The following is a 22,334-nucleotide window of genomic DNA, read 5'->3' as shown; positions in this document are numbered from 1 at the left end:
AATGGGAAAGGAGCCAAATGCCGATTGTTAGCTGGTCGACCCGCATTTAAAAAACCTGCTTCGACTCGCTAATTTTAGTGGGAAAGCAGCTTTGTAAACGTACTGGGTAATGTCATGGCAGCATACTGGTGCAGTGGTCAACTCAGCAGGGGGGCCTAGAGCCTTTCTGGGTGGGGTTTGCATGTTCTCCCTGTGCCTGCGTGGGTTCTTTTGAGGTTGTGGGGGTGGGGTGTCCTGCCATTGTAATCGGTTTAGACAACAAAAGAGTACGCTCTCTGCAAACATGGAGTGATTGAGAGAAATGAAAATGTACATCAATAAGTGTCATACAGTGTTCACCCCACAGGAAAAGCAAATGTAGATTTAAGATCAATGAAAACACTGTGCCTTACACACCACTACAGTCTCTGCTTCAAATTAGACCTCAATATTCATTTTTGCCCGAGGTAAAAGTTTGACTCAGTGATAACACATGACTCAGTTTTGTGTCTGGTGGTTCTCAGCCTTGTTTCAACTATTATGATAATGGAGTGCAGCTTATGTAAGAGTGTCAGAGCTTAGAGCTGAAGCCCATTTGGTATTTATAGAACGATTAATAACCGTCTTCTCATTGGACAGTTTGGTCCTCAACACATCACTAGTTTAATGACTCTCTGGTCCAGAAATAGAGGGGGGGGGGGGGGGAGGGGGGGGGGGGGGGGGGGGGGGGCGTGTTATTTGGACTGGGGGTCTCTAACAGAGTCATCGGTCATATTCTTTTTTCCCACTTCTTTCATGTCAAATGTTTTCTGTGGAAACCAGATTGCGAAGACGATCAAGATTTAGGATCAATAGATTTCTTCAGAGGTTCTACTGATTTTCCAAGTCCTGACTCTCTAGAAATTCTCAAATCCGACCCTGTAATGACACCAGACCAAACAATATGTCCTCAATGCCCAAAGCAGGGGGAGATGTCTTTTGTTTGACAGGGGACAGATCACTTGCCGTGTAAAAAAAAAAAAAAACACAACAACAAATAAAACTGACAGCGAGGGAGTGTCACGACTTCCTGTATCTGGCCCTTCAAATTAAAAGCCCTATAGCCTTTCATATACAGTTCAGTCATATTGTTTTGACTTCATTTTGACAGGACACAGCTCCAAATGTTTTTTTTGTTTTTTTCTGCAACCAATCGACCAATGGTTGGCTAATGATTTTTTGGGTCAACCAGTGCTTGGTCGACCAAAAAAAATCACTTGATCGTATCTTTTTCCCCAGTTATTTAGTTTTCCCCAACAATTGATCAGATTTGTGTGAAATGTGATTTTAATACTCACTTCCTGTCTCTTGTCCTCCACCTCCAGTACTCGTCGGCCGGATGTCTGCTGACCCTCCACCACAGCGAGAAGCCTGACCACGAGGAAGTGTGCGAGTTCAGGCCGTACACCTGCCCATGCCCCGGGGCAACCTGCAAATGGCACGGCTCCCTGGAGGCCGTCATGCCCCACCTGATGCACGCACACAAATCCATCACCACTCTGCAGGTCGGCACCGAGACACCACCCCCAACAGACCAGAAGACCCGGCGCCACACCCTCAGATCAGAGCTGGATGAACCTTAAAGGAGAATTCCGGTCATTTTTGACCCCTAAATTGTTGTCCTAATGGTCACCCGGGGGGAGCAAAAAACGCGACTAAAATTGATGCAGGCAAACCGGAGTTACCATGGCTAGCGCTAGCGACAACCCTAAAGTATGAGGGCAATTTTTTCAACCACAACAAACACTCAAAAAACAATCAAATATCTATGGTACATGACTCGAATCCTTATGACACACTACTCAACTCATAAACTGTACAGTATAAACAGTATAAACTTTGTGTTTTTGCATGTAGCCACTCACCTCAGATAGCCGAACTCTGGAGCATCCTGGAAAGACATTACTATCCGATCACAGAGCGCCTTCTCCCCGCCACAGAAACAAACACTTTTTCCTTGATGATTTCTTTACTAAAATAAATGGTGGAGCAGTGCAGTGGTAATGTCCAAAATATCTCAGACCGTTTATTTTTGTAAAGAAATCATCACAACAAGGAAGAAGTGTTAGTTTCTGTGGCGGGGAGAGCAGGCGCTCTGTGATCGGATAGTAATGTCTTTCCAGGACGTGCAATAGTTCGGCTGCCTGAGGTGAGTGATTACATGCAAAACCACAAAGTTTATACTGGTTTATACTGTACAGTTTATGAGTTCAGTGGCGTGTCATAAGGATTCCAGTCATGTACCATAGATATTTGATTGTTTTTTGAGTGTTTGTTGTGGTTGAAAAAATTGCTCCCATAGGTTAGCGTTGTTGCTATCGCTAGCGCCGTCTAGCCATGGTGTAACTCCGGTTTGCCTGCATCAATTTTAGTCGCGTTTTCTGTTCCCCCCAACACTGGGTGACCATCAGGACAACGATTTAGAGGTAAAAAACGACCAGAATTCTCCTTTAAACAAGATGTTTTATAATGTCTTCTTTTGTCTGCAGGGTGAGGACATCGTCTTCCTGGCGACGGACATCAACCTGCCCGGCGCCGTGGACTGGGTGATGATGCAGTCGTGCTTCAGCCACCACTTCATGCTGGTGCTGGAGAAGCAGGAGAAGTACGAGGGCCACCAGCAGTTCTTCGCCGTGGTGCTGCTCATCGGCACGCGCAAGCAGGCCGAGAACTTCGCCTACCGCCTGGAGCTCAACGGCAACCGGCGCCGGCTCACCTGGGAGGCCACGCCGCGCTCCATCCACGACGGCGTCGCGGCCGCCATCATGAACAGCGACTGCCTGGTGTTCGACACCTCCATCGCCCACCTGTTCGCCGACAACGGCAACCTGGGGATCAACGTCACCATCTCCATGTGCTGAGGGAGGAGAGGACTCAGACGGACAGACAGACGGCACAGGGTGGACAGACCTTTACCCTCTGTGCTCACAGGAAGTCATGGACACCTCTAGAGACACGGCTGCTGTGCAGCTGGACTCGTTTGTACAACAGGACGTTTGCAGCAGAACGCCGGCTCTGACTTGTTTGATGTCCAATCAGGAAGTGGACGGCATCGTGTGTCCGTCCCTGTCACTACCCGATTTGCATCGCTACCCGATTTGCGACAGCTACGTACGGCAACTCCACTTGGACAAACTTAGCTGAATTGACTTAGGATCACTGCCCTATGCGTCGCCAGAGACGGTTTATCTTTTTATCCAAAAAAAAAAAAAACTTTATTAGTAATGTAAATTGAGGGTTGGTTGTGGTGGTATGGATCTTGATGCTCAGAAAACAGGAACAGAGGCGGACTTTTAGTGTTTACTTTCGTCTTTTCTTGCCGGCCTCATCACCATGACAACCACAAACAATCACAACTACCACAACACTCACTGAATAAACGAGTCTGCCGCGGCTGTCTTATGACGGACGTCCGCGTTTTTTTGTTTAAAAAAAAAATCATTTTCACAGTAGCGTATTTTAAATTTACAGAACTTTAAGCAGACTTCCGCTTGTACGCAAATCGGGCAGTGCCCAAATGAAGTTTGTCCAAGTGGTGTTGCCGTAGGCAGCTGTCCAAGATGGCTGCGTAGACCAGTATTGTCGCAAATCGGGTAGTGACAGTCCCTCTTGAACTGATGAAGAAGAGGTCAGACCTGGTCTCGCTGGAGGACCGAAGGACACAGCACTTCCTGTCAGGGTCATCTGACTTCCTGTCAACGTGTTCACAGCATCCTGGTCCTCCCTTCTGTGATTGGTCCAAACTTGACACAGACACATCTTTGATTGACAGTCGTCTCAGCCTATCACTGCAGGTCATTCCGTTGCTTTGAGCAGTTAGGCCAGCGGGCGTGGCCCTGTCTCCATAGTAACATTTATTGTTATAAATTCACGAAGAAAATCAACTCTCAAATGTTTATATAGTATGTTTATAAAATAAGGTAAATACCTGATGTATAAAGGTCCAACTGTGTCTTACAGATGTTGAACAGCTGGCTGGGTTATAGTCACACCACAGCAAATGATTATTGTCTGAAGATGAATAGATTGGTTTATCATTCAGTCTTTAAAATATCTAAAGGTGACACTTAAGTTCACTAAGATAAAACGGAAAATCAGAAAACAATTAACGGCTGTATGGAAAGGTGCAGATTATATCTCTGATGATTGGCTGACTGTTGCAGCTTCACTGGTCATGTGATCTCACAGGAAATACACACCAATACACAACCTGCTGTCAAACATCAGAAAAATTGCACAAAACTTATCAGATCAATAAACATTACTCTGCCATACTCTGGCCTCAGCTGGATGTGAGCTTAAAGGGATACGCCAACATTTTTTTTGTGTGTGTCTTGCGCCCGTATTGCACCCAGAGAGCCGGTATCGCCCATAATTAGCTTAGCTCAAACGCTGGAAGTGTATAGCCTGTAGTGTTAGCCTGCCTCCACCTAAAGTCATCAGAGAGACACTCTTCAGCTTCTTCAACTCTAAACGCGGGCCGATCTTCGTCTCAGAGCTGACAAAACTCTCCGGTAAGGCATCTTGAGCGGTCAAATGTCGCTAATGGGACGAGATCGATCAAAACGGAGGGTTCAAGCAAAGACGGTTTATTTTGGTTCAAGCTAGCTACATCGAGGGTAGGTTAGCTTCCTATTTCAAAGTAAAAGCAGTTCTGTATGTAAAGGGCAACGGGTGTTTTATTTTGTGAAAGTAACCGGAACTGCGTTGGTCACAACGGCTAGCTTGAGTAGCGCCAAATTCGTCCAAACAAACTTGTAAACAGCTGGTATTTAGACAAATGAACGACACACTGCTGATCTAAACGGCTACTTTCTCGCCTAAAAATGTTTGAAATGTCGATAAAGTGATATATTTACAGAGTTTAGAGCTAAAATGAAATCAGATTCTCACTGCTGATTTCGGCTCGGGTAGGAGGCAGGCTAACACTACCTATGCACTTCCAGCATTTGAGCTAAGCTAATTACGGGCGATACGGCTCTATCTCCCTTGTTACTGCACGCACAGTCGAAAGGATGGTGTCTATCTGCTTGTCATGGACCCGGGAGTGAGGAAAGACACGAAAAAAAAATGTTGGCGTATCCCTTTAAGCAATGAATTAATGAATTCATTTTGCTCATTTTCCCAGCAGAAATTCTGCAATTTCAGATTTGAACGTGAAAAGTTTCTTCTTTTCTTTGATGATCAATTTTAAAACTCCATAACAGAATATTGTTGTTTGTCAGTTTACTACCAGATGGAATGATGAACTTTATATCAATCAGCATATTAAAAAGGCTCTGACTGACTACCACTATTCACACTGTCACATGTATCAATATGAATTATATCAATAATAATAATAACCAGCAAACTGAAATACTTCTGTAGCAGATAATGTGAACACGTCGTCTCAGCTGAGGCCTGTGTCTGAGCTTGCAGAGCCAGCAGTGGACTGTGACTGAGGTCCAGCAGCCCGGTGGCGTTCTGACACCTCTGTGGCGGTTTGGAGGGGGTTGGTTGTTGGACCTCAGCAGGATTCAGTTAATCCTCAGACTTTCTTTAATCTCAGATAAAAGCAGTGAAATGGAGGTATAATCCTCTGTCCCTCTTCCTGCAGCCTGCCGAGCCGCTAGCGCCTTACTTTTCTACCGCCTTCCTCCCCCCCACCCTCGCGTCCGGCTCTTTCTGGGGGAGTCCTGGTGCTGATGAGCTCCTGTTTAACATCATTTCGTTTTTAGTTTTCTCACTGAGAACATGACCGGGGAAACGTCGGAGACTATGAACTGACAGAAGAGAAATGTAGAAATACTGTGTGCTGCTTGCTCAAAACCACATAGACACGATGGACTGACGTTATTATTGTTGTTGTTGTTGTTGATGTTGTTATAGGTAAAGAAAACAATTGTTGTCTCTAAACCTTTGTAGCAACCAGGAAGAAGTTGACAAGTCAGCAGATACCTCTGATCACGACTATTGTGACTAAACCGCAGACCCCTCGGACCTCAGCTGCGTTTTTTTCCATGTTCACTCGGATACAAATCAGTTTTCTGTTCACACTGCTCCAAAGCAGCAGAACATTTAAAGGGATACACCAACATTTTTCTTCTTTTTCGTGTCTTGCCTCACTCCCGAGTCCATGACAAGCAGATAGACTCCATCCTTTCGACTGTGCGTGCAGTAACGAGGGAGAGCCCGTATCGTCCGTAATTAGCTTAGCTCAAACGCTGGAAGTGTATAGGTAGTGTTAGCCTGCCTCTACCTAAAGTCATCAGAGAAACTCTTCAGCAACTCTAAACAGACCGATCTTTGTCTCAGAGCTGACAACACTCTCCGGTAAGGCATCTTGAGCGGTCAAATGGCGGTAACGGGACGAGATCGGTCAAAACGGAGGGTTCAAGCAAAGACGGTTTATTTTGGTTTAAGCTAGCTACATCGAGGGTAGGTTAGCTTCCTATTTCAAAGTAAAAGCACTTCTGTATGTAAAGGGAACAGGTGTTTTATTTTGTGAACGTAACCGGAAGTGCGTTGGTCACAACGGCTAGCTTGAGTAGCGCCAAATTCGTCCGAACAAAATTGTAAACAGCTGGTATTTAGACAAATTAACGACACACTGCTGATCTAAACGGCTACTTTCTCGCCTAAAAATGTTTGAAATGTTGATAAAGTGATAGGCTATATTTACAGAGTTTAGAGCAAACATGAAATCAGCTTCTGACTGCTGAGTTCGTCTTGAGTAGGAGGCAGGCTAACACTACCCATACACTTCCAGTGTTTGAGCTAAGCTAATTACGGGCGATACGGCTATCTCCATGGTTACTGCACGCACAATCGAAAGGATGGTGTCTATATACTGGTCATGCATGGACTCGGGAGTGTGGCAAGACATGAAAAAAAAAAAGTTGGCGTATCACTTTAAGCTCCTTATAATGGAAAGGTAGATGTTTAAAGCTCCATACAGTATAAAGGTAGATGTGTATATTAAAGCTCCATACTATGGTAGATGTCCATGTGGAGTGTGATTATAAAGCAGCTCTAGGTTCTTTATTAATTATTAATTAGGTCCACAGAGAAATGCACCCAGTGTTGTGTTTGTTTTTAAACCAGCCGGCAGTAATTCTGTGACATTGTGATGTCAGAAAAAAGCTATCACCGAGCCCCTCCCACCTGGACCCAGGGTCAATCCATAAGGAGATGTATTTGTGGTTTTAAGAACCAAAAACCATCTCATTGTAGTCTTACAACTCTTCTCTTTCTGGAGCTCTGCACCAACAGGTCACTGTCAGCCAATCAGGTGAGGGGAGGTTCCGAGACTGCCTTCTGATTGGCTGACTGTTTTGTAAGTCCAAAAATTGAGAAAGATTTTGGGTAGATGTGTGTTGGATAGTCTGTCCGGGGGGTGGGGCTTGGTGGTGTTTTGTTGTGACATCACAAAGTTGCAGGAAATCCTGACCGCTGGTTTTATACTATATGGAGCTTTAATTTAAACTTCTACCTCTAAACCGAACAACTATTAAATGTTCATTCACTGATTTTAAATGTTTTATCTTGCCGTTTGTTTTGTAAACAGTGAGATGTCACTGACCAGACAATCATTAATATTCTGTTGCTTTAAAACCTTAATGTTATTAATGAATATTGATTGATTTATTATTATTATAATTAGCTGATTATTGTACTGACCTCTGTTCAGAAATAGAGGAAATGCCGCTGTCTCTCTCACTCTATCTCTTCTTGTCTGATGATGACTTCCACTTCTCACCTCACTGACTTTCTACCAAATATTGCTCCTGTAAATGAGTCTCCAGCAGCAGCAGTATATTTTCTCTAACAGAAGGCTGCTGGATTTATTCTGTGACATGTACTACCGGTATTTGTGTTGGTGTTTGCAGCTGGACAGAGATTTTCGCGGTCATGTTTCAAACCCTGTTGGTCAAGTCTGGCTTTATTCTAGGTGAAGTCTGACTTGTAGAAATCAGAAAAGTCCCAGCAGCTGAAGCTGCCTGAGAATCATCGGGGGGTTCCATGAAGCAGGATTAAGGAAAAGCCAGACTTATTTCAAAAAGTCTGGCTCATTAAGTCGGAGTTCTGCTCCATCAATGTGGATCATATGAGTGACCATGGTAACTTATGCTGGTGAACAAGCTTAGGACCAGGCTAACTGTCAAGCTTAGTTTAGCTGTGTGTCAAAGAATGTCCCAATGCTAAGAGACAGACTTCTAACAGAGAGTTCCATCGGGTGAATTTTTGCGCTCACATCACTCATGTCATGTCATTAAATAAAAAAAAGCCTGTGAAACTTATGTGTCACTATTTGAATTGTCTCCAAAATCAATAAAAAAAAATACATGAATCATTGCAAAAATCACACAACAAAAAATAAGGTAAAAAAAAAAAAGAACATGATTACATAAAAAAAAAGTCCCATTCACATCCTCTCTGCTCTGTCTGTGAGTGGATGTGAAACAATGGTCAACTGGAGCAGAGCCATCACATGACGCTGTGGAGAGGGAACAGAAAATGAAACAGTTGAAAGCAGAACTTTTTGCTCTGTTAGAGTCTAGACTTGTATCCCTCTCTCTGTCACAAAGGAGCCAAGTAGTTGATAATAACAGTAATGAGTAGTTCCTGACTTGACTCCCTGCTGATGGGGATTCTGCTGGTCCCATCCTGCAGTATGATGGGTATGGTGTTGTAGTCTGCAGACACTGTGTCCCCATCAGTGGCTCTAGATGTACCGAGACCACCTCACAGCAAAAACAGGAATACTGAACAGTTGTTAAAGCAATAGAAGCAATATCGTACAGAGATTTTTTTTTGTGTGTTTTTCTTTTGAAACCAAAAAATGTCCATTAGTTATGAGAGACTGACACCTGGAGGGAAAGTACTGGACAACATCCCCACATTTATCCATGCATTTGTGAAGCCTTCTAAAAAAAGAATAATTTAATCATAATTTCACAATCATCCATTTATTTGGACTGGATCGGTCTGGAATGCATAGGTGGAGCGCCTTAAGGCTTCATTTGGAGATGGCGCTAGTTTAAACCTGAGTTTGTCTGGTAAGCTTGGCTTTCTTTAGCTCCACAGACTCTATAAGATCTACTTGATGTCAAAGAGCTTTAAAGGTGTACAGAAAAGAAAATTGAATTTGAGCCCACTCTGGATCATAAAATTAATGTAATAACTCATCTTTCAGACGATGTAGGCCAAACTTTGTGCAAAATTCTATTTTTGAGTAAATCCGGGATGAAAGTGTGTATTTTGTTTTTCGCATTGGATAATGCAGGCGCACGGATTATACGTCAGCCTGTACATGATTCACCAGCCACTGATATTGGATCCGTAATCCGTCATTCAAACGTCTGAGACACGCACACACACACGGAGCTCGGTCTCGCCCCAAGCTTTGAATATCCCGCCCGCTCGATAACGACCAATCAAATTCGTTTTCCTTACTCGGGTAAACTCGTGTTGCAGCTCGTGACAACTCGGCGCGACAAACAGGACAAACGGCCATTTCTGTACACCTTTAATGAAAGTGACCATGTGAAAATATTTCTTGTTGTTTCACCGTTAGTTTGTCCTCAACTGTCCACTTTTCTTAATAAACTTACCTTCATGTATCAGGTTTCATCTGTGAGCAGCTCCGTCACAGAGTCCTGCTCACGTGGCCACGCCCACAGTGACGACTGGCAATTCTGTGAGGCGCGCGCAGTGACAGAGACGGAGGAGAGAGGAGCAGCAGAGAAACTTCCAGGTAACAAGTGTAACTTTGTGTTGGCTTAAAGCTTGTTGTGGATGTGTAGAAGTTCAGAGAAACAAAGAAGCTCTTGTCAAAGTGTTTTGATATCAGCTGTCGTCACTTTCTACTGATGATGTAGTTGAGTTTGATTGATGTCGGCCGATGCGTCACAAAGGAAGTCGGTGACAGTGATTTGGTCTCAGACAAACTCTCCTACTGACGGTGGTGGAACTAAAAGCGGACTTTGTGTGTTCGCTACACTCACTACAACTGTCAGAGACTTTCCTGACTTTGCTGAAGGAGAGACACACATGTGTAACGGAGGTCCGTGGGTAGGCTATAGCCACAGTCACGAGGTACCAGTAAGGAGAAGTGACAGGGTGTGGCGGTTAGCGGTACAGAACTGAAACTCACTTAAGCAAAATGACCCAATATTACCCAATACCCAACACTTGTGGACCCGCACGTTCAGACCCCTTAATGCCACCTAGTGGTTGACTGTAAATTGCAACTGCACAGGATCCGCACTATGGTTTTTTGACAGGGCAAATTCCAAATAAAATGTCAAGATCTAATTGTTTGTGAAGCTTGGAACACTTTTAAACTTTTTTTAATAGCCTATAATGAAATGAAATGCTTTTAAATGTTCTATTGCATGGGGTTACTATTGGTTTTGTATGCTAATGGCCATGACAGATGGACAATAAGTAGAACGTGAGTAGCTATCGAACGTGAATCACATTGTTCGTTTAATGTCATAAAAGTTTTTGTCGAAAATGTATCTGACAGTGTGGATCAATGTTTCCACAAAAGTATGTGTAACGCCCGCCAATGTAATAATGCCCACAAACGTAATAAACCACAAACGTTATAAAAATATGCAGCTTTTAATGTAATAATCCTGCAAACGTAATACATTTTCCACAAGCGTAATAGCCGCTGCCTACTACAAACGTAACACGCGATTTCCCACAAATGTAATAACTATTACGTTTGCAGAGATTTATTACGTTTGTGGGGAAGAGAGGGGGCTCTCCGTGATCATGGAGCGGAGAGTCAGCAGCTGGATTTCGCACAGTTAGTATGCTATTAGTAGGTATAAACAACAACAATCAATCAACAACCAACACAACGACCATTATTCATTGCGTTATTACATGTTATTACAATTGAAAATTGAAGATTTTCACTTCCCCAAAAACGTAATAAATAGTTATTACATTTGTGGGAAATCGCGTGTTACGTTTGTAGTAGGCAGCGGCTATTACGTTTGTGGAAAATGTATTACCTTTAATGTACACCTATAATTGTATTTCTGTTTAATTTAAGCACACAGAAATAAAAGTATCTTAACTTTTAACTTAAAGCAGAAGTAAGTGATATATTTGTGTTAATATAAGTCTTAAATAGTTATATCTTCCGACAGCAATCACTTACATAGAGTGTTTGGTCTGAAACACGGGTCTGTCAGTCACTCTGCTCTGCTCTGAGCCGAGGAGAAAACATTTATCGTATCCTACAGTTTTTATCCAATGAGGAGAGAGAACGGCATGCAGGGCTGTGTGTGCAGCCAAGGAACGCCGTGAATGTGGTGACGTAGGGACGAGGACTGTTATGGTGCGTTCAAGGAAACTCGTATTTTTCCGACCGTGAAGTGGTACCAGTTCGATCTGGTACGAGTTCACCGGTCGGAAGTTACGAGTGGCCGCTATAGTGACTTTCACCGGTAAAACAGGTCGGAAAAACACGAGTGGGTTGCCTGGAACGTGACTTGAAGCTGTAATTTACGATTTCAAAAGCCTGCCTGGAACGCAGCATTAGCCAAAACGACCGGACCACTTACTTCTGCTTTAAACAAAATGTGCCAGCCAAGCGAGCTTCCAAAAAGATCAATATATTAGGCTACTGTATTTGACGTGCCTATAAGACTATCATAGTAAACGTATTATGGTCGTTACACTGTCATTTTTGACAAAAAGTTTTATGACCAAAAGGAGAGGTGCTCTGGGAGGGTGTGCTTTAACGTCATTTGAGACACACACTCACTTCCTGCTCAATGAAAACAACAAGTGTTAACTTCTCCACATATTTCCTGTTGAACGAGTTGTTGAGCGAGCTCCAACACGTCAGGCTGTAAAGTGTCAATGAAACAGTAGAAGGCGCTGCAGAGCTTCTTTTAGCCCCGAGCTAAATGTGGCTGGAATAGATCAACGTGTCGAGCTCAGTGTATTAGTGACATATTAGTGACAGTGATCAGAAGTAATGTTCGTCCTGTTGTGATGAGTCCTGTTGTTGTGTTTGTGTGAAGGTGGGGCTCTGCTATGAATCAGTGTGAGGACAGAGAGGAGGGAGCCCCTCCCTCTAAAACCACTCTGTGGGGGGAACATGAGAGCCAGAGCAAAGCTCAGAGGTGAGATGAGGATCTCTAACTGTCCATGACTCTTCTCCATGTCAGAGCTCAGCACTCACATCACTGCACCATCATTATTCACACTCACTGTCACATCAACGACTCAACAACAACTTAGAAATGATAATACTAAAGTATGAAGTGTCTAAGTGAAGGAACAACCAACCACTGATTCATCAACTGATCAACTAAGATGAGGTCAGATCTGCTCCAAATGAATCTTTATTCTGGTCAAACTGCAACATTTCATTCATCACTTGTTTCTTATCAGGATGCAGCAGCAGAGATCAGACTCTCCTGAACCCAGCTGTGTGTCCATGAAGAGTGACCGGTCTATGTATCGTCCTGTTGTCTTTAAAGAAGGACAACCCGCTGAAGGAAGGTAAGAATTTAAAGGGATAGTTCACTAAAAATTCAAATTTCACTCATTATCTACTCACCCTCATGTCGACTAAGGGCTGGGAGAATTTTCAGAGTCCTCCGTGCCGTCTCGGAGTTACCAGTTACCGTGCAGCACTAGGGGAGACCAGGGTTGGTTGACACACTATCACTCTTGCCATAGCACTCTGGCATCATGTATGTTAGAATATTCAAACCAGCAAATGAAAGGTTAAGGTGTCAGCTTTAACTAAACACATTTTACTTATGAATAAAATCATACTGCGCATTTGTGCCAACCAGCCCCGACACAGGGGCCGACACGGGGGATTCTCCTGAGCCCAGCTGTGTGTCCATGAAGAGTGACCGGTCTATGAATCATCCTATTGTCTTTAAAGGAGGACAACCTGCTGATGGAAGGTAAGAATTTAAAATGGAACCTTATTATTATCAAGCTGTCCTGGATGTGAGGACTAAGGGTGTTTTCACACATGCGGCTCCAAATGTTAAAATGATACATTGTTTAATTTTTCAGTTAGTTGCTTTCACACCTGCTTTTTGTCACTCGGGACTAAACGCTGCAGTACTTGGAGAGCGTCATGTCTCCATGACTACCAGTTGAAATCTGGGAGGCTGAAAAAGTATGCATCTCGTACTTTGATATAATCTGCTCTAAGTTTTTTTTACCTTTATGCGGCACTGGTCAGTGGACCTAACAAAGCCTTTTTCTCTGAGCTTTTGACTGAAAACAGCTTACATGTTGCTTTTTTTGTGTGTGCTTGATAGCTGTTTTGTAATAAAATCAGACAGCGTATCTTTTGAGGTCCAAGCTTGTCCACGACTACTATTTTCCATCTTTCCTCAGTTCAGTCTGGTTTGTTGTGAAAATTTCCCAGCCAACCCACAATGCACCGCTGAGGCGACTACGGGAGCCCTTTTAGGTCAAACTTGTTGAGTTGGCCTGGCAGTTGGGTCGCACCAGAGTGCGGTTGCTTTCACACAGCAACTAGTGCGCACTAGAGTTCGGCTGGAGCCGAGCCGAGACCACCTCCTCAGGCCGCACTAGTTTGGTGCACATTAGAGTGTGATGGTGCTTTCACACTGACCCAAACAGGTGTGAAAGCACCAGAAACCTCACATCATTTTCACATGTTTGTTTGTATCAGGATGCAGCAGCAGAGATCAGACTCTCCTGAACCCAGCTGTGTGTCCATGAAGAGTGACTGGTCTATGGATCGTCCTATTGTCTTTAAAGAAGGACAACCTGCTGATGGAAGGTAAGAACTGCAAACTTCATATCATGATAGAATCTTGTCTTGGTCCAGAGCTGCATAGTCTGTAGTTGGACTGAACTACCTGCTCAGGTAGCTGCTGATGTTCTGCTCCATTGAGTCCACAGTTGTTGGTGACACCTTGTAAAAAGCTGAAGCCACATTAGAGACATTCAGGCTTTAAACTTGACTGGTAAACCTGACTTGTTGACACCAGTGAGGTGAGCAGTGAATTCCTGAATGGTTGACTGAACAACAGCTGTATCTCAAATGCTCTAGGTCAAAGCAGGGAAACATGTAGGAAGCTCCACAGTCACTGAGAAGTTGAAGGCATTGCTGATTGTAGAAGACAAATGAGGAGGAGAACCCGGCCATGAACACTCTGCAAGTTCTAGGAGCTGAGACAAAAAATGCTACAATCATCCCTGCTCTCCCCTATTTTTTATTTTTTATATAATTACATTTTTATTTTTTTACACTAAAATCATACTATTTTGAAAATGATTTGATGGTCCACTTGCAATACCTTGGCCACAGGTTGTGAATCACTGCTCTAGGTGCAGCTTGGACCAAGTTGTTGCAGCTTTGTTGACTGTTTTGTGTTGTGTGTTGACTCTGGACTTAAAATCAGATGTCATCTTGATGATGAAAAAAGACAAACATGTAGCTCGTGCAGAGCAAAGAGTTCACAACATTTTTGCTAAAAACAACAGAAATTGACTAATGGCATCACTTCACACCTTCACTCCTGGAGCATTATGTCCTTTTTTTTAATACAACATCACATGGAATTTTTTTAATACAACATCACATGGAAATTATATTCTATTTTCTTATCACTTCAAATCAAATATTCAAATGAAATGTACGGTCTTCTTTTAAACTAAATATTTAACACAGTAACTGTCTTTATATGAATGTTAATGTAACTTACCTGGTCTGAAAGTCATTGTTGCCTAAGTGTAGTCATGATTGAACCAGAAAAAGGCAACTAATGGAAATCAGAGGCCAAAGGTCTAACATGGTTTAATGTTCAACACTTTATACATTTTGAAAAATAAAAATTCTTGGAAAAGACTGTATAAACTAGTTTCAAAACAAGTTCTTCTGAGACATAAAAACTACATGATAACACTCATATGGTTGAAATGGTGGGCACTTAATTGTCCAACTGTGAACCATCCTCACTCTCTGGCTCTTGACTCATGACTGAGTCGTCTACCAGTCACCTGCCATCCTCAGTGGAGGAATTTAAAATCAGCCACCTTCATATTTAGTGTCAGATTGGAGTCAGTCATTTTCCTCACGGTTGATGTTTTCTCCACAGAGTTCAGCAGAAGATCTCAGAGGTCCACAGTGATGAGTCTGAACAGCAGCATCAACCAGACCTGGACTCCATATTTATGGTCTGTACATGTACAATCACACTGTTACTGTTAACTCCATCAACCACAGCCACAGAGCTTCAGACTGACACATGAATCACATGTTGTCTTCACATGAAATGAAATGTTGAGTTTATCATCTGTTCCAGCTGCTGGAGGAGAACATTGTCACTTTTGTGAAGAACGAGCTGAAGAGAGTCCAGAGGCTCCTGACACCAGATTACCCAGAATGCTTAGAGAGTCAGAGGAAGGATGAGGAGATGGTGGACGTTAAGGATGAAGATCAGAGGAGCAGCAGCAGAGAGGCATTTCTGAAGATCACAGTGAACTTTCTGAGGAGAATGAAACAGGAAGAGTTGGCTGACTGTCTGCAGAGCAGTAAGAGGATTTCTCTAAAGATTCAAGAAGAATGGAGCATTTTCAAGTATCTGAAGGGATAGAGTCAAATATGTAATGATGGTCATTCTTTAGTGGTGTTAAATGTTAAAATATTGACTTCATAATTTATTTATTGATTTTATTTTTATTGTTTTTTAGAAAATCGTGCTACAGTTTGTCGACGTAAACTCAAATCTAACCTGAAGAAGAAGTTCCAGTGTGTGTTTGAGGGGATCTCTAAAGCAGGAAACCCAACTCTTCTGAATCAGATCTACACAGAGCTCTACATCACAGAGGGAGGGGCTGGAGAGGTCAATGATGAACATGAGGTCAGACAGATTGAAACAGCATCCAGGAGACCAGACAGACCAGAAACAACCATCAGACATGTAGACATCTTTAAAGCCTCACCTGGAAGAGAAGAACCAATCAGAACAGTGATGACAAAGGGAGTGGCTGGCATTGGCAAAACAGTCTTAACACAGAAGTTCACTCTGGACTGGGCTGAAGACAAAGACAACCAGGACATACACTTCACATTTCCCTTCACTTTCAGAGCGCTGAATGTGCTGAAAGAGAAAAAGTTGAGCTTGGTGGAACTTGTTCATCACTTCTTCTCTGAAACCAAAGAAGCAGGAATCTGCAGCTTTGATCAGTTCCAGGTGGTCTTCATCTTTGATGGTCTGGATGAGTGTCGACCTCCTCTGGACTTCCACAACACTGAGATCCTGACTGATGTGACAGAGTCCACCTCAGTCAACGTGCTGCTGACCAACCTCATCAGGGGGAAACTGCTTCCCTCTGCTCGCCTCTGGATAACCACACGACCTGCAGCAGCCAATCAGATACCTCCTGAGTGTGTTGACATGGTGACAGAGGTCAGAGGGTTCACTGACCCACAGAAGGAGAAGTACTTCAGGAAGAGGTTCAGAAAGAAGAAGCAGGCCAGAAAGATCATCTCCCACATCAAGACATCACGAAGCCTCCACATCATGTGCCACATCCCAGTCTTCTGCTGGATCACTGCTACAGTTCTGGAGGAGGTGTTGAAGACCAGAGAGGGAGGAGAGCTGCCCAAGACCCTGACTGAGATGTACATCCACTTCCTGGTGGTTCAGTCCAAAGTCAAGAAGGTCAAGTATGATGGAGGAGCTGAGACAGATCCACACTGGAGTCCAGAGAGCAGGAAGATGATTAAGTCTCTGGGAAAACTGGCTTTTGAACAGCTGCAGAAAGGAAACCTGATCTTCTATGAATCAGACCTGACAGAGTGTGGCATCGATATCAGAGCAGCCTCAGTGTACTCAGGAGTGTTGACACAGATCTTTAAAGAGGAGAGAGGCCTGTACCAGGACAAGGTATTCTGCTTCGTCCATCTGAGTGTTCAGGAGTTTCTGGCTGCTCTTCATGTCCATCTGACCTTCATCAAATATGGAGTCAGTCTGCTGTCAGAAGAACAATCAAGCTCCTTGTGGATAAAATTATTAGGTGGAAAATCAACACATTTCTACCAGAGTGCTGTGGACAAGACCTTACAGAGTCCAAATGGACACCTGGACTTGGTCCTCCGCTTCCTCCTGGGTCTTTCACTGGAGACCAATCAGATTCTCCTACAAGGTCTGCTGACAAAGACAGGAAGTAGCTCACAGACCAATCAGAAAACAGTCCAGTACATCAAGAAAAAGATAAATGAGAACCTGTCTCCAGAGAAAAGCATCAATCTGTTCCACTGTCTGAATGAACTGAATGATGGTTCTCTAGTGGAGGAGATCCAACAGTCCCTGAGATCAGGACGTCTCTCCACAGATAAACTGTCTCCTGCTCAATGGTCTGCTCTGGTCTTCATCTTACTGTCATCAGAAAAAGCTCTGGATGTGTTTGACCTGAAGAAATACTCTGCTTCAGAAGAGGCTCTTCTGAGGCTGCTGCCAGTGGTCAAAGCCTCCAACAAAGCTCTGTATGTGACATATCCATCTGGATTAACTGTGTTGTTTTCTTTTGGCAAAACAAAAAACACAAAACACATTTTGTAACTGGTGCCTTTTTTGTGTTGTTTACTTTTCAGACTGAGTGGCTGTAACCTCTCAGAGAGAAGCTGCAAAAGTCTGTCCTCAGTCCTCAGCTCCCAGTCCTCTAGTCTGAGAGAAATGGACCTGGGTCACAATGACCTGCAGGATTCAGGAGTGAAGCTGTTGTCTGTTGGACTGGAGAGTCTTCACTGTAATCTGGAAGGTCTCAGGTTAGTTAACAGCTTTTGTGCATTTATGACACTAACATCTTGCTTAACTCATTGAGTGCCAACCACGTAATTTCTCGTTTTTCGTTCCCATGCGTTGAGTGCCAAAAACGAGATTTTTCGTTTTTTGCTTTTTTTTTAAATTATGAAAATAGACACTTTAATACACATTATATGTAAATTTGGGGACTCTACGACGAGGAGAACTGAAATAGATGACGATCAAAGTCACATGACAGCTCATGATCTGGAAGTTTTTATCATAACTCGGCTTCTGCAAACGGAGTTCTGCATGCAGATGCAGCGCAGCTGCAGCGCAGCTGCTCTGCTCTCACCTGCGCTGCTGCTCCAGCTGCTCCAGCTGCTCGGAGCAGAAACAGGAAGCTCTCAGCCGACTGTCCCGCCCGGTCTTCATCTCCAGCAACACCGTGTCCTCCCCAAAGTCCCCCCGCGGTAAAATCTGATGGTCTCTGGGCCAAAGCAGACCGCCGGCACCGACCCGTACCACAGAAGGACCGCGACCACCGGCGGGACCGGTCTTCCCAAGGCGCTGTGGCCGACAGACCCTCACGTTCCGCGGCGAGAGGCTGTGACACGGCACGGTGCGTCTGTGTTATTGTTGTTTAGTGGCGCCCCCCCCCCGCCCCCGATGGTGGTTTTGTGAATAGAACAACAATTGTTGTATATATTTATCTTATACGAGCCCTTTGATCCAGAAATGCGAGTGTCAGAAGAGCGACAGACACAAACAGAGCACCTTTCATAAAAGACGCTCTATCTCCTTTTCTAGAAAAAAAGGAGGGATTTTGGTGAAACCCAGCCATGTTTAGCTTGACTTTTCTCAGGAACCGAGGCACGTAGAAACAAACGGTTTGTGGTCATTTGAAGCATAAAGTTAAACCTTTCAATTGAGCTACAGTATGTGTTGGTGGAAATAATATAGAATACACTATGGCTCTACATAAAAAGTCAAAAATGGTCTAAATTGCCGGTACACTTGACTAAAACTTTGGAAAGGAGCGCGGCACTCAATGAGTTAAGTATTGAATTTTGATCCCCCCCCCTTCAGACTGAGTGACTGTACCCTCTCAGAGAGAAGCTGCAAAATTCTGTCCTCAGTCCTCAGCTCCCAGTCCTCTAGTCTAAGAGAACTGGACCTGAGTAAAAATGACCTGCAGGATTCAGGAGTGAAGCTGTTGTCTGTTGGACTGGAGAGTCTTCACTGTAAACTGGAAACTCTCAGGTAGTGTGATTTTTGTCAAGGCTTTGATTCACGTAGCTCATCATTTTTCTGAGTAATATCCACTTCTCCGATTAATTGGATCTATTCGTCTCTAAGTACAAACTTCTTAGTGTGTGTGTGTGTGTGTGTGTGTGTTCAGTCTGTCCTACTGTCTGGTCTCAGAGGAAGGCTGTTGTTCTCTGGCCTCAGCTCTGAGCTCCAACCCCTCCCATCTGAGAGAGCTGGACCTGAGCTACAATCATCCAGGAGACTCAGGAGTGAAGCTGCTGTCTGCTGGACTGGAGGATCCACACTGGAGACTGGACACTCTCAGGTATGGACAGATGGACAGACAACAGCAGGCAAGGCAATTTTATTTGTATAGCCCATTTTTACAAACAGATTGTCTCAAAGGGCTTTACATGGCATCATAACAATATCCTCTGCCCTTAGACCCTCACATCAACGTCACAAACTCTCAGGAAACCCTTTTAACAAGGAAAAATCGGAGAACCCACAGGAGGGATCCCTCACCCAGTACGGACAGACGGGCAATAGATGTTGTTACAGACAAGAAAACAATTTATAACACAGAATGTGGGAAGCATGGAAATGTTAACAACAGCTGAAGAAGGAAGCTTCTGGTAGGCAAGGGAGGCAGGGAGAGCAGGCCAGCTTAATGGGAGGACTGGATGGCAGACTGGTTCATGGGAGGGGAGCTCAGGCCGGTTTAACAGCAGGGGAAAGGGGGAGTGGGGGGCGATGCAGGCGGCAGTTGGTGCAGATAAATGGAGCTCCAGTGGATCTGTGGAAACAGAGAGTGCGAGACACCAAGGCCAAACTACAAAGTGCAACAGATAATGATACTGACAGTTCAAAATGTGCTGAGAGGAGAGGAGAGGAGAGGAGGAGAGGAGAGGAGAGGATAGGATCATAATTTGTTACGTGAGTATTTTAATCCCACTCTGCTCAGAGCTTGGACATGTCATGTTCTGAATGACAAACCCAGAGGTGTATAAAGTACTTGAAAAAAATAACTAAGTAAAAGTAGAAATACCATAACTGAAAATGACTTTGGTAAACGTAAAAGTCACCCATAAGAAAATTCCTAGAGTAAAAGTCTTAAAGTAGCTCACATTAAATGTACTTCAGTATGAAAAAAAAATATAAGAGAGAAAATATACTCAAGTATCAAAAGTATCTTGTAAAAAAATATACTCAAGTATCAAAAGTATTTATTTATCAAAAAGTATTTAGCATAAAAAGAAGCAAAACAACCACTTGTTCTTTTTATTTCACTTTCAGGTGAATAGATGTGGAATGATAAAACCCCAAAACACCTGAGCAAACAAGTAGAGTGAGTGAATCAAGTGTCTTGTGTCTGCCTTAGAACATAACTATAAAGCAAGTGTCTGTCTGTGTGTACCGTATATGACCATTAGTGGCCCGGGCGTTTAATATGCTCAATCAACTTGGAGCCCAGGCGTTTATAAGGACCTAGTCTGGGGCCGTTGACTCGCTGTTTTGGTAGGAAACAGAACCAGGGCGAGAGACACAGGCCTTTCCATCAAAATAAAAGCACAGAGCTAATAAAATGTGGTAAAACTCTTAAATTTAAAGGGATAGTTCACCAAAAATTCAAATTGCACTCATTATCTGCACCCTCATGTCGACTAAGGGCTGGGAGAAGTTTCAGAGTTATCCGTGGCTTCTCGGAGTTACATATAACCATATAACAGTTGCAAATGGATACCACTTTTCTTCGTAACAAAAAGAAACAATTTGAATTTTAGGTGAACTATCCTTTTAAGGAATATAATTTACAAGAAAGTCCCTGAGCCATTAAGTTAAGATTTTGCTTTTATTGTATTACAAGTAAATGTTTATTTTATGTTGGTGAACACTTTTATTTTGGTGAATTTGGTGACTTCAGTATCTGCTACAGACGGGAACCAGAATGACAAAATTCGGAGTTAACAGAAACCGCAAGGCTAATAAGAACCAGGCGGGTATTTGCAACAGGCACCATGCATGGCAGTGGTGCGCGGTAAAAACAAAACTTATCAATCAGCGCGTGAGAGTGATCGATCCTGTTACATATTGAGGATCTTTGGAGCCGTCTGCGGCCACAGCTCTCAGCAGCAGCAGCAGCATCAGCGGATCGTGGTGACAGAGACTGTGTGAATGCTTCACTAGCCTATCATAGATTCAAATGGCCTACCAGTAATCGCCTGGGGTCTCATTTATAAAACTGTGCGTGGGATCGTTACTAAAAGTGTACGTACGCCCAAAAGCCAAGTTTTGCGTGCGCCAGTAAATATTCAGACTTGCGTACGCACACTTGCAAGCAAACTTCCCTTTATAAATCACAGAGTTCCTACAAGTGTGCGCAGCTGAATCCGCTTCACGTTCCGCCCTGTACACGCCCTGTTTTAACCGTAGATGGTCAATGCAAACCACCACATGAATGCGATCTGCATGTCAATGAGCCTGGCGTGCTCTTGTTCTGTCGCTGTTGTGAATTAGCTGCAGGTGTGAAAGTGGCGACGTGACATGTTGCTGCAGCTGTTAACGGCGTCAGCGGCTCAGAGCGCACACGGTGTTGTTTTGGTGCGCTGCCCTCTCTAATGCTGGACCCGGTTCGGCACATAGTTACACAACTGACAACAGTTCTAATCTGAAATGAGTTATTAACCATTCATCATGGTCTCCCTCTCCCTCCTTTCTCCTCCAGCGGTGCCGTGGTGCAGAATTACGCACGGGGCTCACCGCTGTATTATTTACAGTAATTAGACTGATCGATAAAACTTTGAATAATTAGCGGAATCAGTTACATTCTGATGAATGATCAAACATGACACTTCTCTTGATAACAAGAAAACACAATGTAACAATTGTGGGAACGATTACTGGATTTCACGCGAGATTCACGCGTGAGTCACGGGAGACTCACGCGGATTTTTTGTGGAGGAGTAATTGTGTTTTCACCAGAAGCTGCAATGTGCCCAAACAACCGCCAGGTGGCATCTGTGAGCAGGAGCGCCTCTATAAGACAGCAGCACGGAGCAGTGAACAGGAATGGGGAATGCAATATAATAATAATACAGTATAGTTTTTCAATGAGAAAAATGTGACGACGGCAGCTACAGTAGGCCTATACATCTCACTCTCTTTTTTCGGTTCTCAGTCTCGTCAGCTCCAAACACCCGTCTGTGTTTTTAAAATGAACGAACTCCTACAGTAGTGCCACAGATTTCTCATTCCCCACCTTGTTTGATTCAGAGTGTAACTGGATGATTTCTCGTGAATAAA

At 43.7% G+C, this 22,334-nt stretch overlaps 2 protein-coding genes across 2 annotated transcripts in view; both read left to right on the top strand.

The window, feature by feature from the left end:
* Nucleotides 1-6,891, top strand: part of siah2l (seven in absentia homolog 2-like) — a 35,739-nt gene extending 28,848 nt beyond the window's left edge. The window contains exons 2-3 of the mRNA XM_083987169.1: nucleotides 1,344-1,523; nucleotides 2,508-6,891. Of these exons, the coding sequence (XP_083843295.1) occupies nucleotides 1,344-1,523; nucleotides 2,508-2,879 (552 nt within the window). The 3' untranslated portion in view covers nucleotides 2,880-6,891. The remainder of the gene's footprint in view (nucleotides 1-1,343; nucleotides 1,524-2,507) is intronic.
* A 6,009-nt stretch (nucleotides 6,892-12,900) lies between these two features.
* Nucleotides 12,901-22,334, top strand: part of LOC310997446 (uncharacterized protein) — a 136,888-nt gene continuing 127,454 nt past the window's right edge. Inside the window, exons 1-8 of the mRNA XM_083987140.1 lie at nucleotides 12,901-12,950; nucleotides 13,697-13,807; nucleotides 15,129-15,207; nucleotides 15,336-15,564; nucleotides 15,724-17,521; nucleotides 17,630-17,803; nucleotides 18,870-19,043; nucleotides 19,183-19,356. Of these exons, the coding sequence (XP_083843266.1) occupies nucleotides 12,904-12,950; nucleotides 13,697-13,807; nucleotides 15,129-15,207; nucleotides 15,336-15,564; nucleotides 15,724-17,521; nucleotides 17,630-17,803; nucleotides 18,870-19,043; nucleotides 19,183-19,356 (2,786 nt within the window). The 5' untranslated portion in view covers nucleotides 12,901-12,903. The remainder of the gene's footprint in view (nucleotides 12,951-13,696; nucleotides 13,808-15,128; nucleotides 15,208-15,335; nucleotides 15,565-15,723; nucleotides 17,522-17,629; nucleotides 17,804-18,869; nucleotides 19,044-19,182; nucleotides 19,357-22,334) is intronic.

Source organism: Trachurus trachurus (genome assembly GCF_905171665.1).
Source record: "Trachurus trachurus genome assembly, chromosome: 14".
Taxonomy (NCBI): Eukaryota; Metazoa; Chordata; class Actinopteri; order Carangiformes; family Carangidae; genus Trachurus; species Trachurus trachurus.
Note: the sequence above shows the minus strand (reverse complement) of the source record. Positions and strands in the feature narration are given on the sequence as shown.